The 19,056-nt window shown below is 53.8% G+C and overlaps 1 protein-coding gene across 1 annotated transcript in view; it reads left to right on the top strand.

Moving 5' to 3' along the window:
* The first annotated feature begins 2,163 nt into the window (after positions 1-2,163).
* The window catches only part of Gpc1 (glypican 1), a 28,192-nt gene continuing 11,299 nt past the window's right edge, over positions 2,164-19,056 (top strand). The window contains exon 1 of the mRNA XM_028755431.1: positions 2,164-2,616. Coding sequence (XP_028611264.1) covers positions 2,451-2,616 — 166 coding nt within the window. The 5' untranslated portion in view covers positions 2,164-2,450. The remainder of the gene's footprint in view (positions 2,617-19,056) is intronic.

Below are 19,056 nucleotides of genomic sequence, written 5' to 3'. Positions count from 1 at the left end.
ATGTGGATGCTACACTGTGAGCTGGACCACTCATGCAGCTGGTGAGTGGTGGACACTCACCATTGGGTCCCAGGTCTATTTCCTTTGAGCCAAGGTTGAGGCAGCTGAGTTAGCTCAGGTGCCACCTAGCTAGAGAAACTTGACCTTGGTGTGACAAACACATCTAAGGGCCCCTTCCTGGGAGCACCAAGGCCACTTCCACCCAGGTTCCCAGCCCCAGAAGGGAGGGGAGGCTGCTGGGGACCCCACTAGCCCTTACATGTTCCCCTCAGGCTTCCGTAGTCAGCCCCTAGACTGCTCACATATGTGGTCCCTCAAGATTATGGAGACTCCAGTGTGGAGAGGAGCACCCCTCCTGGAGCACTGTCTTGGCTGCCAGTAGAGTGACCTATGGGAAAGTGCTGTGCTGTTCTTTTGCAGGTACAGTGGTAAGGATTTCCCTAGAGAAGAGAGCCAACCTGTACAGGATCATAGCAAAGGCCATCTCCTAAAGACCTGCCATTTGGGGTCCAGAAATGGCTCAGACACTGAGCCTGGCCAAGGAACTATCTAGGCTGGTGAAGTCACAAAGAGGCATGCAGTGATGATGGTGATGGGTCACAGCGGGGCCTTTAACACTTGAGTCAATTCTCAGGCCAGCAAGGAGGCTACACCTAATCTCCAGGCTTGTTGGGAGGCCAGAGCACACTGAGAGCACAGAAAGCAAGTAGGAGCCCAGGCCCAGGTGTAAGTCCACTACTAAAGGTGTCAGGGGCCCAAGCTGGCCTGGCCAGACCAGGTCAAGAGGGAGAAGGCTTCAGCATGCAGTGCACAGGGGTCCCTGAGTCAGGAGAAGTGTTACAGTGCAGGGGTGTGAGGATATCTGCTCCGTTAGACTGGGTTTCCATTGTTACTCTCTGTAATCTAGCCATGACTGCATAGATTAATTGGATCACTTCCCTGGGAGTTAGGACAGGAAACCCACCTCCTAAGGTGGGCAGGCCAACAGTTTAGGAACCCCTGATGGGAGGGACAACCTGAGGCAGGGGTGATTGGGGGTGTTGCCACAAACCTGTAAGCCCTGACTCAGCTGAATCCAAGAGCCCTGCACTCTTTTTCTCACCTAGGGCTTATCTTAGGGTCTCAACCAAGCAAGCCACTTCTTGCTTTCTTCCCATTTCGAGACGAGGTGTCTAGAGTCAGTCTAACCTAAGCAATGAAGGAGGGATAGTGCCACTGACAGCAGCCAAGCAAGAAACTTCAGATCCAGCACCATCATCAGCTCCCAAGTAGGATGCCAGGCACCTCCCTTCTCTCCTCAATCATCCCTGCAGCTCCGTGACAGTTGGTGGTCTGCCACACCTGGCCTGGAGTTGAGCTGCCCAACATTTAACTCTCGTCCTCACTCTATTCCTTTTGCCAGAGGTCACCTACCACGCTGCACCCAAGTCCACAGACCTGCCTCTGCCCCAGTGCTCGAGCACCTAAGAAGTCACGAAGAGGGAACCGTAACAGCCGCTGGCAATCTGCAACAACTGAAGTCATCTGAGCCGATGAAGGCTAGTTTTTTGGCCATTTTCCCGTATTCAACCCCCTCACCCTCCTCCAAAACACGTCAGACGAAAACTGTAGTCTCGTAGGAGCAGCTATAAAGGGCGTAAGGAGGTAGGAGCTGTTGTGGGGGGCGAAGGTGAGTAGGGAAGTGACCGGACCGGGACCGAGTAGTAGAAGCGCTTAGAGAGCAAGCCAGTAAGGTGAAGGATGGAAAGGAGCAAGGGGGGGGGGGGATGCCGAATTCGGCTGGGGGCGGGGAAACTCCTGATTGGCCGGCGGAGGACGTGATGTCACGTCCGGCGAGGGAAGCCCTGCCTCAGCTGCCCCCCCAACCCTGCCCCCGCCCCCACAGGTGGTGCCGCCGCCCTGGGTGCTGGGCTGGGGGGGGGGGCGCCTTAAGGGACCCCGGACTCGGCCTTTGCACTCCCGACTCCCCCCGCCCCCGCCTCACCCAGGCGACGGAGCACATCGCGTGGGCTGGAAGAGCCTGCACGCCTCTCCCTCTGGAGTGCGAAGGGGCGCCCGGTGCGCCCCGATCGTGCCCCGCCTCGCCCCGCCCCGCCCCGCCCGGGCGCTCCCCTCTTCCCGCCCGCGCTCCCCGCCCCTCCCTGCCCCTCTCCGCGGCCGCCGTGGGGCCGGGCGCGCGGCGGGGGAGGCGCCGAGCCGGGACTGCGCGTTCGCCCGCCGCGCTCTGGGCGTCCCGACTGAGCGGCCGGACCTCGCGCCTCGCGCCTAGCGCCCCGCGCCGCAGCCGCAGCCGGCTTTTGTTGTCTCCGCCTCCTCGGCTGCCGCCGCCTCTGGACCACGAGCGGCGCGCGCTGGGACCTTGGCTCTGCCCTTCGCGCACACTGAGCTGAGCGGGCCGGCCGGGACCGAGGGAGGCGCGCACGGGCGGCCGGGGAGCCTCGGGCCCCGCCATGGAGCTCCGGGCCCGAGGCTGGTGGCTGCTGTGCGCGGCCGCCGCGCTGGTCGCCTGCGCCCGCGGGGACCCCGCCAGCAAGAGCCGGAGCTGCAGCGAAGTCCGCCAGATCTACGGGGCTAAGGGCTTTAGCCTGAGCGACGTGCCCCAGGCAGAGATCTCGGGTGAGTAAGGGCGCTGCGTCCGGGGGCACGGGACCCTAGCACTCGGGAGGTCTGCTCTGGGCCCCTACCCGCGCCGCAGCTAGCCCCCGGCGCCTGAACCCGCCGCCTAGACTTGGAGTGGCCTCTTGCTCCTCAACTGGTCTATATACCCCACGGCCCTTGCCTCCGAGCTCCGATCAGCTCTGTTGCTTCCCAGTTCCCAGTCCCTACGCTCTGGAGTCTCTTCCCCATAGCACTCTGCGCTCCCTTTGGGTTAAGGTTGGAGCTGGGCGTCTTTGGTCCCCGGCTTGGCCCACTGTGCCGGCGGGGCAACAATCCCAGCTCCGGGACAGCGTGCCTGCCGCCCTTGCGGCGAAGCCAGCGGTAGCTCTGGGGCGTTCTGTTGGGGTGCATATCCCGTTTGCACTGGACTGGGAACTTCTCTATGCGGACCTCTCCCAGAGGCGTAAAGGGTTCTGCTAAGGAATTTACGCGGGTCCACAGCAGGAGCCGCCTAGGTGGGATTTATCGGGAGATTCTGTACTTCAAGTCTGGGTTCTAAGGAAATGTGAGCCCGTTGTGTGCTTCAGGGGACCCCAGGGCTCGAGGGGATTCCTGCCTAGGAACTTGTGCCCGCCAGCGCCCCTATCCTAGCACACTCGTGGTCTGACCGGGCGCTTGGGGCCGCCTGGAGCTGCGAGCCCAGCTGCAGGTGGTCGGCGTCTTGGATCCCGCCCAGGGGCCTTGTCATCTCTTTGTAAGAAGAGCGGCCCTCCTGGCGGCGGCCTCGGCCCTGCAGCTGCTGAGAGCAGCCCTTCCCCTCCCTTCCCTTCCCTGCTGCCTCAGGAGCTCTGGGAACCGAATCTTTATGAGCTTGGAGCGCCTATGCAATGTCCTAAGGACCTCCCAAGCCCCAGGCTTTGTTTGCTCTTAAATGTGTGGGGAGCTTTCCTGCGTAAGTGCAACACCAGAGCCTTGGTGAGCAGGGAATTCCTGCTGTGCAGTTCTTATGAAACTGAGGGGGCTTGTGCAGGCTATAGGCCAAACTCAACTAGTACCATAGATACCCTGAATGAGGAAAGTAAGAGTATTACCCAGAGGGGTGGCCTGTGGCTGCAACTTGCTTGGGAATGGTAGTAGGTAGCCAGCCCCTGTTCCTGGGGAGAGACAGAACCCATAAACACTTTGTTTGGCCCAAGTCTCTTGACTGTGTTTCTCTCAAATGCCCCCAGTACAAGCCTTTCTATGCCTCTCTCTACAGACAGCCCTGCCATTGTCAAAGCCACCTCCTGCAATTCTCTGGGTGCTGTCCACCTGGTGCCTGGCAGCAGAGGGGGACAGGTATAGTTTGGTTGGTGCCCTGGTCACTTTATGCCCACCTCCAAACACACAGAAATGGGAACTTCTACTCTGACATCCTTGTATATCTCTTATCCCTGGCAGACTCCAGCTCCCCACACATACCAGCCCGAGGCCTTCCAGCCTGAATCCTTCCTTGGCTATGCCTGCCCATCTTAATGCCTTCTTGGGGACCTTCATGAGCTTGTACCCACCCACAACTACTGTGCCCGCGTAGGCAGGAACTGGCAATGTAGGCAGTGGCAAGGGCACCAAGAGGGCAAAATAAAGAAGCAGAGGTGTGGTCCTTCCAGAGATCCTGGTTCTTACTGCCCTGCGGTTGGGGAATGTGGGGGATTAGGAACTCAAGACAAGCAAAATGCTTTGATGTCTGTGACGACAGCCTCAGATGCCCATCCAGCTGGGGTGTGTGGGCACCCTGCAGAATTACAGCAGTCATATTAGTTGGGGCCCAATGTTTGTTCAGAGACACCCTATTTATTGACATGCAAGGCTGGGGCCTATGTTTTTCCATCATCCCTATTGGTGCACCTCAGAACTGGTGCCACACTTTTCTGGAACCCCTTGGGCTGCACCTCACAGCCCTCAGAGTGGAAGAATACCTTCAAGCCCCAGGGCACTGAGGAGAGTATTGGCATATGGACTGAAAAACAGGGTGACCTCCTAGGATAGCAGCAGCCCAAAGGGCAGCCAAGCTCAGGGTCCTGTCTGATTCCGTGCCACCAGACCTGGATTCTGAGGACCAGGCGCCCTCTGGTGGCCCTTAATGGTACAGTCCTCCCTGGAGCTCCAATGTGATCCCTTTCCTGCAGTCTCCTGTTCAGAGTTCCAAAGCGCTCTTATAAAAAATATGGAACTACCCCAGGGCTAGGTGCCTGCTGAGGTTCTATTGGAGTCACTGTGTGTTTGGGAGAGAGGAAGAGTGGCCCGTGGGCAATTAGATGGCCCTTCCTGCCCCTGCATCTTAGGGACCAGAAATAGCAGACTTCCCTTTCATTAAACAGTACTACATATGAGAGGCTGGCTCCTCACTTAAGGCACTGCTTAGTTTTCTGGACGGCCTTTCCAGGCAGCAGTGGTGACAGCTGTCCCATTCCATAGAGGAGAACCAGCCAGGGGAGGCGGCCACTAACTACGGTGGTGTCCTCCTTCTATGCCAGGGCCCTGCCAGGGAGCAAGGTCTGGGTAAGGTTGCTAGGAGCCCACTGCTGAATCACAGCCACCATCAAGCAAGTCTCTCTTGGCTGGCAGGACTGTTCTGGGCCACGAATGTTACGAAGTGTACCCCATATGGTTAGTTCTGTACCAGGGTGTTCCGTTTGGACTCTAGGGTCAGAGACTACCCCTACCTTGTCAACACAAAACCTATCCAGGCCACTGGCCCCAAGTAGGTTCTCGGTAAAGAACTGCAGATGAACACGTGTTTCTTGGCAGCTGTACCGAAGCCTGGAGGTAGAAGGTGGAGATGGCCTTAGCAGTGCTCACACAGCCCTCCTTAAAGTCTGCAGCCTGGACAGAGTGGGAGCTGGGCATCAGAAGAACTTAGAACTATCAAGCTTCTGTGTCCCAAAGTCACAGTGTTCCTGCCTGCCAACTAGGGTGGGCCCCTCATACCAGAAACCCACAGTGGGTATTCACTAAGCCCCCAACAGGACTGTATCTAGTTCTCTATGTGAGCTCTGGCCTTCTGTACAGTAGTTTGGAATCTGAGGTCCTTGGGCCTGCATGCCCTTCCTATCTCTTAGGAGCTGTCTGACTTTCTGTAGAAGCCAACAAAAACCATCCCTCACTTGAGGTCGGTGGCTCTCAGAAGTCACTGGCACATTTGCCACCCTGGACCGAAAGTATTTGAGTGCCCTATCCTGCCCAGGAAGAGGCGTCTCCTGTGTGGCTCAGCCTGAAGTCCGGGGTGGTCTTCGTGCCCTAGTGTGCTGCTCGGAGCTCAACTTTCATCATCCCCAGCACAACGGTCGGGCTTTGGTGTGCCCAAGGGAGCCATGTTCCAGCACGGCCGACTGCGTGATGCAATGGCCTGGGTCCTTGCTGTAGCACTGCGGCTCTCATGCCGGACAGGCCATCCTGCTTCTCCATGGAAACTTCCTCTCTCAGGCTCCAGAGGCTTTCTGCAGAGTCAGCACACACTGCACAGGTGATAGTGTCCATCGGCCGAGAGTGTTCCTAGTGAACTGGGCTCCAAAAAGCCATTTTTATAATTACCCCAAGAGCACTTCATGAGAGGGACTGTGTGAACCACTGGATTAAAGAGGACATCAAGCCAGAGAGGCCACATACCTTTCTTAGAGCATTGTCTGGCTAATCCCAAAGCCTGTGTTGGCAGCTATTCCTCAGTAAAGCCAAAGCAGACCTCCTTTTCGAGGCTTTGTGTTCTGGAAGCATCACGCTGTCTCAGCTTGGAGACCTGAAGTAGGATTTTGCAGTGCAGGCCTTGTGGGCCTCACAGCTCTCAGATTCTCTACTTTTGGCGCCTTCTTAAAGTCCAGAAATTCTTTTTTTTTTTTTTTTTTTTTTTTTGGTTTTTCGAGACAGGGTTTCTCTGTGTAGCCCTGGCTGTCCTGGAACTCACTCTGTAGACCAGACTGGCCTCGAACTCAGAAATCTGCCTGCCTCTGCCTCCCAAGTGCTGGGATTAAAGGCGTGTGCCACCACTGCCCAGCCAGAAATTCTTTTGACTGACACTACACAGACCAGAATGACTCTTCCCCAGCTCGAGACATGTAACAGGGGTGACCCAGAGTATACACAGAGGTATCCTGACTACTTCCTGTGGGCCAAGGACAGAACTCTCAGATTGTCAGTAGCTGGGAGAGGCAAGCTGATCTTGATGGGGCTAAGTCCCAAAAGAATAGTAGACAGGCAGATGCCCTGTACACAGGGCTAGCCAAGGAGTATGGTAGGGGCTCTGCCAATGGTAGTGATCCTAGACTATTAGTGCAAGCCTCTAGTGACAGGCTCACCCCCCACCCCACCCCTAAAATACTGGGCCTTTACTGTCATGTATGCCAAGCAGCAGAGATGCACTTTAGAGCCAGGTAGGTTCAGTCAGTGTGCAAACACACCTTCATTTATACCATGGGTCCTCTAGCAAATCTGTCACCTGTGGAGTAAGAGGTGGGCAGGGAAAGGTGGACTCTTCCTTAAACAAGACTGTCCTCTTTAGGCTGGGTCAGGAAGGATCTCAGGGTCTTTCCTATGTCAGAGCTCACCCCCCACCCCCGAAGTTAAAGCCTCTGTCCAGCCCTGACCTACCCTGACAGTCATCTGGAGTTGAATATCGCCCATATCCTTTAGTGGCTTCAAGCTGTTGCCTCCCACCTGGAACCCAAGCACTCTGCTGATGCCCTGCTTGCAGCCTTTCTTCGTGGTGATTGGGAGCAGGCCTGGGTAGGCACCTGCATTGCTCAAATTCTCCTGCATGTGTTGAGGCATAGTCCCCTGGGTTGATATGGTCCTCTCTTTCTTGAACTCAGTTCCCCACATACCATGAAGAGGCCATTGTTCTGGATAAGAGCACAGGGCAACCAGGGGTGCCTATATGTCCTACTTGACTGTCAGCGCTCCATGCCAAGGAAGCTTTTGAGTGTGAAGGAAACACACTGCCACTCCATTGTGTGACAAGCAACCTTGGTGAGTCCCTTAGGAACCAGCTACCCTCAGCTCCTCCCTGCTTATGCCTTCAGCATTATCTCCCCCTGGCTTCTCATTGCCCTGGCATCTGACTTCTCCCCCCTAGGCCAGCCCCTCCTGTGCTCACCCCAGGCCACCTCTGCCACTGTTGTCCCCAGGCATATACACTCCTGCTTTGAATCTCACCTGAGCAGGTCTTGGGTCCATTTGTGTGATGAGCACTCCCAAGTTCTTCCTGTGTGCCAAGCAGGGGACCAGCCCTGGAAATTACCAGTGTTTTCATTTCCAGAGCCACAGTACCAAAGCAAACAGAAAGATGTATCTGCAGACATTGCTTCATGGTTGGGGTACTGGGAGCCTGAGACCAGGCACCAGGCAAGGTCCTCCCTTTCTGTAGCAATGGGAGAACATGAGCCCAGCCCTTCCTAGCATCCTGAGATTTGCTGGTGCCCCTGGCTTATAAACCCACACCTTCATCTTTGCACAGCTTCTCCCGTGTATCTATCTCTAAACTCCTTATAAAAATACCACCTGTCTTGGATTAGGGCCCGCTCGTATGCTCTTAATAGTTAATGTCTGCAGAGATCTTGCATTCAAATAAAATCACACTCTTGAGTTTGGGGAGTCATAACTTGCAAGTACAAGTTTTTGGGACTCAGCGAGGAAGGACCCCATGATTTCTACATCTCATTCTTGGTTCTGGTTTGGCATGATCTGTCTGGCTATAGAAATCCCGGGCTCTCTGTTTCTGTCAGGTGGCAGGCCAGGGTTTTCTTGCTGATATGCTAAGTCTGACAATGCTCCCTCAGTGGCCAGAGCCGTGACTGCTAACCAGTGACACATCTCTGTGGTATGTCACAGACCCAAGATCGTAGTCTGGAGACCCCTGGCTGGCAGTCAGTGGCACCAGTGTACCGCAGACAGACTGCCTGTGAACAAGAGTCAAGCCAGACGGGAGGCTCACCCCTCGGACAGATTTTTCAAGAAAAGCAGAGAGCAGGGATTGGGGACAGACTGGGTTCGGTGGAAAGGCCCAAAGCATGCCAAGCAGACTGTCTCCCTCGGGGCAAAGGCCAGCCAAACAGGCTGCTGCTCACTTGTGCAAACTGCTCCCTAGATCCTGAGGACTTGGCCAGGTGACAGGGCAGCCCCTGGGGCTCTGTCAGTCGTGCTCCCTGGCCATCTGCCCAATCTGCCCTCCTCCCCCGGGCCCCCGGGAAGCCAGGGCCAGGACAGAGAGCAAGCCCTCTGTGGACTGAACCTGGAGGCCAGTGCCAGAAAGTCAGCATGTCATGTCTTTGTGTGGGCACTACAGGTGGATGAGGCGGGCTCGGTTGGCCCCTGGCCAATGCTAGGGCCCGTGTCTAGGAGGCTCAGATAGGAAGCCCTGCAAGATGCCTAGGAGAGAAATGTTCCAGAGCTGCTGGTAGACAGAGCATTGCTCAGCATGGACGTGGGAAACTGAGTCCCAGGGATTAAGCCAGGGTGGAGCCTCACTAGAGGTCTGCTAACCTAAGTAATTCCTGTTTATATTCTGAGTAAGTCAGTGTCCCAGACCAGAGTTGGCAAGTGCCTGTGTGGATCCCAGCTGATGGTACTAACCTGGGCTGAAATAGTGCCCAACCTGCAAGGGTGAGACCACAGGGCGGAGATCTAGTTCTCAAGCCAAAGATTCCCTCAGGTACAAGAAGGGGCAGAGAACTAAGGCATCAGAAGGCAGCACTGGAAGGCTCGGATTAGGAGAGCGTGTCCTAAAGTGCCATATGAGGACACATCATCTTGGCTAGCTGGCTGAGGGGAGAGAAATGTAAGCTCAGTCCATCCTCAGCTGGCCACACCCAGGTAGATCTCTTAAGGTTACAGCTGGCCTTTAATTGGTCACAGATGCCTGAGCCAAGCTGGCCAGGCTGGAAGACTTTTTTCCTTTAATACCTGACTCAACATGTTTAAAATCTAATGAGAAATTGAGTCTGGGCTTCCAGACCCTCCCAAACTCAATAGTCCCCAGACTACAGTGGTTGTAAGTCCACTAGCCTCTGGTGAGGATGGTGTGTTTGAGTAGCAACACTACCAGATGTGGGGTAGGAGGGTGCTGATGAGGTCTTGAACAGGTGGCCCACCTTCCCATAAGCCGTTCTGGCTTACTGTAGCCTCAGAAACACCTTTAGAAGTATTCCCAACCACTAAAGATAGCTGTTGAGCATATCCCAGACTGTGATCTGTGGGTGGCCATCCCTCCTGTTGTGTCTGGGGAATCTCCATTGTCTGTGGCTACATTGGTCCTCAGAATACAATCCCAAGGTGAACTGTGGTGACGTCTGAGTGTGTCCTCAAGCATCGTGGCCACAAGTGCCCACCAGAGGCTCTGGGGGCTACAGGGAATACATCCCACCCACCTGTGACCATCTGTTAGTCTCTGGGGAGAAAGCTGATGCCACCTGCTGCTGAGGTTGGCTCAGGCGTTTACACATCTACAGTTGTCATGGAGCTTGGGACACACCAGACCACACAGTTATCTAGAAAGAGAGGGCTCTTACTAATTCACTGTAATTCTTAGTTACCAAATCCCTAGTAATTCATTTCTAACTTCTGCCCCTCCCACACTCTTGTTGTGACAGTACCTAGATACCCTTAGACTCCCTGTTGGCCCATCTTATCCAGCATGTGCTCACATAGGACTCTGGGCTGGTGGCCATAGGTCAGATATTCTGGGCGTGCCCTCTATGAGTGATGTGGTAGTCCTAACCAGGATCCACTGTGTGAACCTTTGGCAGTGCACTGTTCCTAGCAATTAGTGGGTGCTGTGCTTAGCCTTCTTGCCTGGGAGTTCTTAGGACCTTCCACAAACACCAGCAGTACCCGGAGAAGCACTGAAGTGGGAGCTATAGTCTCACCAAAGTCAGGGGGACCTTGAGTGGGGAGAGGAAGTGGAGTTGGATCCAAAAGGCTTAAAAATAGTCATTAAAAGGGTAGTGCAGGCCAGGCGTCCTTACAGGAACACAAATGAAACTCAGAGTTCAGGAATGTGGGTAAGGTGACTGACTCTCAGACAGGCTGGGAACAATAGGACCTGGGACTTGACCAGTGTAGAAACCAATATTTTCCATCTCCCTTTACTTTTGTAGCAGATAGCTTGGAATGTAGCACACTTAACATAAGTTTGAAACTCGAGTGAACAGTAAACCAGCTACCAGGTCCCACAACATGGTCTGTTCTTGGGGAAGGGCACATCACTGTGTTCTGCAATGTTCTGACAAATGCTTATTGAGTTTTGTGGGAAATAGAGGCTAGCTCCTCAGGTCAAGAGAAGGCCCAAGTGGCCTCTGTAGCCTTCTTGTTTCATGCTTCCAAACTAAAGTCGTTCCTGAAGAATTGACAGCCTCCACCAGAAGGCACTAAGGCTCAGAACAGACGCCAAGCTGGTCTGTGACTAAGAGAACCTGCCACACTGAGGGCTGGGCTTAGAAATGAGTGTGATCACCAGTCTGAACAGTGATGATGTAAGGCAGGGTCACAGGGCCCTCTAAAATCTCCAGAGACTTTGCAAGAGCACCTACTGTCTGCTGGGTGCTGTTCTTGGTGCTGATACATCGCAGCAGACAGAGCACTCCCCAGGCTATGAAGCTGATGGAGTCCTCGAAGGCAGGCAAGTATCAGTTTGCCTCTGAGCATGGCCTTGCTTGACTCACAACTAAATGTTGCTCAGATCACTTAAAAGTACAGGGTTGTGGAAATGCAGGGAGACCACTATGATAGCACAACAGGTAAAAGTGCTTGCTGCACAAGCTTGAAGACCTGTTTGATCCCCAGAATCCGTGGTAAAAACAGAAGGAGAGAACTGACTGTAGTTATCCTCTGACCTCCACGTGAGCACAGCACTCACACATACGCATTCTTAGATACACGTACACACACAACAATAATAAGTGCAGGGAGGGTTACAAGTGTGGCTCAGTGGTGGAGCTTTGGCTTAGCACATGCAAGGCCCTGGGTTTTGTTCCCAGTACCACGAGGAAAAGAACATGCTAAGAAATGAGGGCATTGGAGCCATGGACCTGCCAAAGTAACCCAACCGTAGGCTGCACAGGACAAGTCCAGGGCTCCCAGACTACTGTCCTGCTGTGCAGTCCTGGCCTTCTCATGACATTTCATCAAGGTGGCTTAAGCTCTAGCCACCTGTCCAGTCGCAATATGATGGTCCCAGCCTTCTGTGTTATTTATCTTGTGGGACTCTTGCCTTGGGCTGGGTCCTTAAAGCTTTCATTGCCCTCAGGAACCTTTGTTTCCTACAAAACTCACCAAGATATATAGCCAAAGCCAAGACCATCAGAGTAGCAAAGCCTAGCTTGCTATTGAGAGAGCCAGAGAGAAGTCATGTAAAAGGAACTAGAAGGGAGGCGAGAAGGCCTTTAACAGGGTGGGAAGTGGGGATGAGTATCATCAACTGTTACAATATGGCTGAACCTCTTGGCAAAAGCCGGCGGCTGGTGATGAAACCCAGGACCTAAAGCCAGAGAAGGGTCTAGTCACACGGTTAGGGCTAGATGGGGTAAGACGGTAGGTTATAATAGCTACTTTGTTGCCACTGCAAGAAACTGACGAGGCAATTGGAGGAAGTTATTTTGTAAATATATTTACAGTTCAAGGGTGGGGTCCATCAGGATTGGGAAGATGCAGTGGGAGGAGCTGGTTACATTGTATCCACTGGCAAGAGGCAGCTAGTAAATGCTGGTGTTTAGCTTGCTTTGTCTTAGTTTTGTTTTCTTGAAGCACTGAGGATTTCTCTTAGGTTATTGCTAAAATTAAATACCCTGTAACAACTTGGGAAGGAGTTTGTTTTGTCTTACAACCTTCAGATCACACTCTTGCAAAGAGGTCAGGAACTCAAGGCAGGAACTTGGAGGCAGGAGCTGATGCAGAAGCCATAAAGGAGCGCTGCTTAGGGCTTGCTCCTCAAGCCTTTCTGATACATGCTTTCTGATAGCTCAGGGGCAACACCACCCACAGTGAACTAGACCCTCCTACATCAATCACTAATTTTAAAAATGCTCTCTAGGCCTTGACTATAGGCCATTCTTATGGAAGCATTTCCTCAACTGAGGTTCCCTTTTTCCCAAATGACTTATCTTGTGTCAGGTTGGCATAATACTAGCCAGGACAGGCTCAGACCCACAGCCTGTGTATGCTAGGCAAGTGTTCTACCACTGAACCACATCTCCGGCCCCCTTATTTCCTTTTTATTCAGTCTGAGACTGAACCCCAAGAGATAATATTACACATGTCAGATGGGTCTCCCCACTTCAACCCAATCTAGAAACTTCCCCACAGGCCTGCTCAGAAGTTTATCTTCTAAATGATTCTAAACCCTATCAAATTGATTTATTAACTAACACAGGGGTGCTAGTTACACCAATGGCTGCAAATGTCTCCAGAGCAGGGCAGGGCTGGAAGACAGCCCTGTGAATCCAGTGTTGGGTGCCTTAGCCTGTATCTCCTCCTTGGAGTAGCGCTCCCTGAGCTGCCCTGGAAGACACAGTCCATTCTGGGTGTCAGGATGCATCCAAGTTCTATTTCCAGGCCTCCAGAGCTTCCGTCTGGCAGAGTGGGCAGTCTGGGGTCAGTGTGGTGGCATTAGAGCCATGAAGAGTGGAGACTGGAAGGCATGTGGATGGGTGTTCTTGGACTGTTTGTGCTGTGTGCAGTGGCACAGTGACACTGGACTCAGAAGGAATGTTGGTCTGGGCTGTTGGAGAAAGTCATACCGTTGGCTGAGAACCACCTCAGGAGAGTGACCTGCTCGGTGGCCATTAGCTAGCAGTGAACCTAGCACTGAGAAACATCCTCACAGAATCCAAGCCTGATCTGTTGGACCTAGCTAATCCACCCAGCTCAAGAGCCAGCTCTGCCTTCACTTGGCTGGGTAACTGTGGGCTGACTGCTATGCCTCTGTATGTGTTCTGTGCCCCTTCAGAGGAGCTCCTGGGGAACAGAGAGGCCCGTTCCTCCATGGTGCAGTTTTCTCCAGGCAGGCTGTGAGGGACAAAATCTCAGTTAGAGAGGCCAGCATCCAGGGAAGCTGAAGAGCCACAGGGCAGGGAAACCCTAGCCAGTGTCCCACAATGCTCCTTTCTGAAGTCAGCTACTGCTCACTGGGCCTATCGTGGAAAGCCAGGAACTGCAAGGAGGACAGTGTTCCCAGGGTACATCAGTGTAAAGACAGGGCTGTGTTGGTGGCAGGCAACAGTCACTCTCAGGGATGCTGTTGACAAGTGGGAGCTGACTATTAGAAGGGAAGTCAAGGGGAGATGAGGGATGGGAACACCACAGGTTCAGGAAAGGCAGGAGGGAACAGGAGAGTGTCATAGGACCAGCTTCTTGCCAGGCCTGGGCAGGTAGCAGCTAATCAGTGAAGCCTTCTATGTTCTGGATCCCAGGCCTTGACACAGTCCTGATGCTCTCTTGGGGAAACATGGCTCCTTCCTTCAACTGTCTACCTCCAGGGACCCAAGAGGCTTGCTCTGAGCCCTACGCATACAGAGCCGTGTCACTGGATCCCTATGTCCCTCCACTTGCCAACAATCACTGGCAAGAGCCTGAGTCTGAATGTAGACAAGGTGGGGCCCAGACACCTCAGAAGATACCTGTGTGAGCATCCCTGAGAAGTGAACTGAGGAGGCAGAGAGTGGTCCCATGATTCCACCTGCTCCTGAGCTTTGGGGAATAGGGCCTGTACAAATGACAATGACAAAATCCTGCTGGGTAGGAGTCCTAGGAGTGCTTGGCGGGGTTGGGAGAGGCCTTTCTGAGATGGGTTGTGAGACTGTCACCGGTAACAGGATGGATGGCCTCTCAGCAGGGCCTTGCAAGCACTTGCCAGCAGCCTGAGGTCTCATTTTCAGAAAGCTTGGCCAGGACCAGACAGGAACTTTTGCTGACCAGTGCAGTAGCAGCATCTGACTCCAGCAAGGCCCATTGAGTCCTGGTTTTACAGACGAGGGATCATCTGTGTCCCTAGGACTACTGCTGGGCTGCCTGAGAGCTCCAGAGGACTCTCACACCAGCCAAGCCTGGGCCAGGAGAAGGAGCTCAGCGCTAGCCCAGGCTCTGATGTGGTGAGTCACGTCACTGCTGGGAACCTCGGTCATCCCTGTTAAACTGTGTGCTTGTGAGTGGATGCCCACCAGTGATAGTGACTTCAGTTAGATCACATCCCATGCCGTAGTTAGGGTTTCTATTACTTCGACAAAACACCATAACCAAGAAGCAAGTTAGGGAGGAAAGGGTTTATTCTGCGAGTACTTCTGTATCGCTCATCATCATTGAAAGAAGTCAGGGCCAGAACTCAAACAGGACAGTAACCTGCAGGCAGGAGCTGATGCAGACGTCACGGGGTACTGCTTACCTGCTTGCTCCCTCATGGCTTGCTCAGCCTGCTTTTTTATAGAACCCAGGACCAGTAGAACAAGGGAGGCCCCATCCACAGTGTGCCCTCCCCCATCGATCACTAATTTAGAAAGTGCTTTACAGCTGGATCGTATGGCCGCATTTCCTCAATTGAGGTTCTCTCCTCTCTGATGACTCTAGCTTGTGTCTAGTTGACATAAAACTAGCCAGTATACCCCCACAAAGAACTGCAAGACACAGCCATGAAAAGGCAAGCCTCCCCAATGGGTAGACAGTGACTGGCTTCTCAGCATGGTGTGTTGTCACAAACTGAATCCCTGTCCCTATTAAACACTAATCCCTGTTCTAGTTTTATTTTGTTGCTGTTGCAAAAATACACTGACTAAAAGTAACTTAGGGACAGATCGAGTTTGTTTGCCTTACATTTCCAGGATACAGTCCATCACTACAGGGAAATCAGAAGCAGGAACTTGAGACATCTGGACACATCACATCCATAGTAAAGAGCAGAGAGAGGCATATGCACCTATGCTGATGGCTTGTTTGCTGTCAACTAGCTTTCTTCACTCTTCCACAGGTCAGGGTTGAGCCTAGGGGATGGTGCCGCCTACAGTGGACTGGACACAGACATGCCTACAGGTGAACATGATCTAGATAATTCCTCACTAGAGCTCTCTTCCAAGATGAGTCTGGATTGTGTCAACTTGAAAGTCAAAACTAACACACACATACCCTCCATTCCTCTCCTCAGCTTCTGACATACACAGTTTTACTCTCTGTCTCTTGTGGTTCTGACAGTCCTAGGGACCTCACTTAGCTTCTTTCATTGAGCATGGTAGCCATCTTACAGCATGTCAGAATTCCCCTTTTGAAGCTGAACAATATTCTATTTTATAGTTATAGTTTGTTTATTCATTCAAACATCTGTTTGTACCTTTTAGCTCTATTTGATACACACACACACAAATAAACAAATAAATGCATGTAAAAAAAAGTCAAATATAACTGCCATCCTCTGATTGTGCTTGCAGAGCAGGCTGGGACCACAGCTAGAAGCCACATGCATGCCCTTGCTGGGCAAACAAAGGTTCTGTCAGGACAGCCCAGCCTAGGGAAGCTGTCCAGACTACTGCCTCTCAGCAGAGCATGTTGACTTCTGCTGTAGTCTTTGCCCTCCACCAAGAAATTTCCCTGGAATGGGAATCTAGGGAGGCCAACACTGCTTACGTGTCCATTCCCAGCCAGTGACCTTGGGCATGTCAATTTGACTGTCTATATGCCACCAAGGTCAGTGACAGACAACCTGTAGAGATGAATCGATTCTAACCCTGAACCCTTGTTTGTGTGGCGCTGACCATGTGTGCTAGGAGTAGGAGCCCTTGTGGGTGGGAACTCCTCTCCCAGGTTTCCCTTACATCACAAGTCACCGGCTGATCTGCCTCTTGGACCTGCTTGGGGGAAGAAGGTCTGAGTTGCTTATAGCAGTGGCCTTGTTCCAGAAATGGCCACACTGGACTAAGATGCCCTGTCTATTATATTTTATACGCATTTTAACATGAGAGCTAGCATGGCTGCTGGGTAGAGCTGAAAGAAAGGAAGTGGAGCTTCTTGGGAAAGCGGGGGAGGTGAGCAAACCTTTCAGGGAAGTGGGGATATGCCCAGGAGGATGGCTGCCAGGCCTGTAGGAACAACTGGTCAGGCAGCCGGTGGCCTGGTGCTTTTTGCCTCCATCTTGGTTGGGTTGTAGCATTTCTTTACCATCTCTGCCAGTTTGGAACTTACAGGGCTGAGCCAGTGCCTGTACTGTGCCTCTTTATTCCATGTAGACACATCTGAGGAAGTAGGACCAGTCTGTCATACACATCTCCTCCACTGCTCTGTGGCCCAGAAAGGGTCCAGAAGTGGACTGGTGGGCCAGCTAGAAGAGAAAACAGTGTAGAGCCCCAGGACAGTTGGCACGGACCCTCCCTGTTACATGCTTCCTGCCTAAATCACCACCCTGCCCCCACGTGGGTATGAAGAAGGGAGCAGGGCTGCGGTTCACTGAGTTGGTGATGAAACACCACAAGCTCTGAGTGGGCTCTGCCCTGCAGCCAATTCAGAAGGCTGTGGTCTTGGTAGACATGAACACAGGGGCCTCTTCATCTCTAATGTGTACTAAGAAACCATGGACACTGGGGCAAGACCTTCAGCCCCTTTCGCCATGCTGAGGCACCTCCTACCTGGCATTCACTGGTGAGGTGGCCTGAGCAGGGAATAGGCAGTTTAGAGGGCATCCAGTTGGGAGTCTTTTGGATCCAAAGCCCCTTGGTGGATCAGCTGCTTACCCAGCAGATTCCTGTGTCCCCAGTGGTGTGACTGACTAGGAAGGCTGAGGGGACCCTTCCATCTCAAGGAATCAAAGGCTGGAAAGGGGACGATGATCAGCAGAGTTGGGGAGCTGCCCTTTTCCCGGGGGGGGCAGGAGCATAGCTAGAGAGCAGCTTGGGTGGCATTTGGAGCTAGGTTGGCTGGTATGGCTAAGAGATATGTGTCAGAAAACTGGAAGCAGGGACTTGTGGGGATGGGTTCAAAGGGCAGGGGGTAATAGGAAGGACTGAGAGACTACGGTGACCTTTGAGTGCCCAGACGGCAGTGGAGATCTGGTGTTCTTCTGGAGAGGGACCCCCGCAAAGCAGTTAGCTGTCTCTCTCTCTCCTGAAGAGAAGACTGACCATCCATGGTCCTCTCTAGCTAGCCCCAGTTCCTGATGAGTATGTGCCCTGCTGAGGCCAATGAGCCAGAGCACCTGCTGTACCCACCCCCACCTCTGGGCTGGGGCTGGCAGAAGAGGCAGAGGCCTGATCCACAAGTCTTCAGAAATGCAGGCCCAAGGGGGTGGGGGGGTCCGCAGCCGCCTACTGTTTCCAGGGAGATGGGGGGGTGTGGAGGGGGGCGGTGCTGACGCGCCAGAGAAGGCTGCAGGAGGAGGTGCGTCCCAGGGAGCCACCTTCAGCTGTGTGCACTAGTGAGACTGCCAATGCCCTGCTGCCCTGGGCTTTGGAGTCCACCACGCCGGCACCCCCTAGCCTCATCTTGGCCTTTCCTGCTGAGTTCTGCTGCTCTGCATTTGCCACCTCTACTGGCATGGAATCGCGCTTGCTATCCGGAGTGCATCCTCAGCTGGAGACACCATTGGAGCAGCTATGGGGAAGAGGGTTCTAAGGCCAGGAGGGTGCCCGCTAAACTGGTACCAGGCTAAGTCTGCTAGGCACCATCTCTGTCACCATTCCTGTCTGCATCCCCCTCTCTTCCGTGCTTTCACCTCTCATCTTCAGCTCCATTCTCTCGCAGCTGTACCCCACTATAGCCTATCTCCGTCTCATCCTCTTCCTATCACGGGCTTCATCACCAGCCCTGATGTCCACTCATGTCTCTCAGCTCCCACCTCCATCCCATCCCCCATCTCCCTGAAGTTGTCCTGCACCATCCTGTATACCCCTCCCTAACCCCATTCCTCCCTCTGCAGCCCCCTTCCTGCAGCAAGTCCCCCTTCCTCTACTGAACCCATCCCCCCTTTCACCCTCCGCCCCCGCCGCCGCCACAGCCTTAGCGCAAGCTTTTCTCCCTCCTTTTCTGCCGCGCCCACTGCGGCAAGCCCCTTCCCCGCCAATCACATCGCCCTCTCTCCCCTCCCTCCATCTCCTGCTTGCCGCAGCCCCCCTCCAAGTGCCCCCCTCTGCCTACTGCAGCACTCGCTCGGCACTCCGCACCAGCCGCGCCCACTGCACCAGCGCCCCCTCCTCACTGCGGCGCCAGAGCAGGCGCCTACATCTGCAGCTCAGGCTTATCTTACTGGCTCCAGCTGCACAGAACCATCCCTGTTGCGGAGGAGACAGCGGTGGGAGCTGCAGGTGTTGCCCAGGCTTTGTTCGCCCAGGGACTGGCCTGATGCTGGAGAGGCAGCTGGCTGGAGCCCTTGCCTACTCGGAGATGACCCCTCCCACCGAGTTCATAGAAGTGCCAGCAGCTGATGCCCCCCAGTTAGGGGTCCCCGTTCGTGATGGAGGTTCT

Source organism: Grammomys surdaster, unplaced genomic scaffold, assembly GCF_004785775.1.
Source record: "Grammomys surdaster isolate TR1022 unplaced genomic scaffold, NIH_TR_1.0 126059, whole genome shotgun sequence".
Taxonomy (NCBI): domain Eukaryota; kingdom Metazoa; phylum Chordata; class Mammalia; order Rodentia; family Muridae; genus Grammomys; species Grammomys surdaster.
This window is presented reverse-complemented; position numbering and strand designations above follow the sequence as displayed.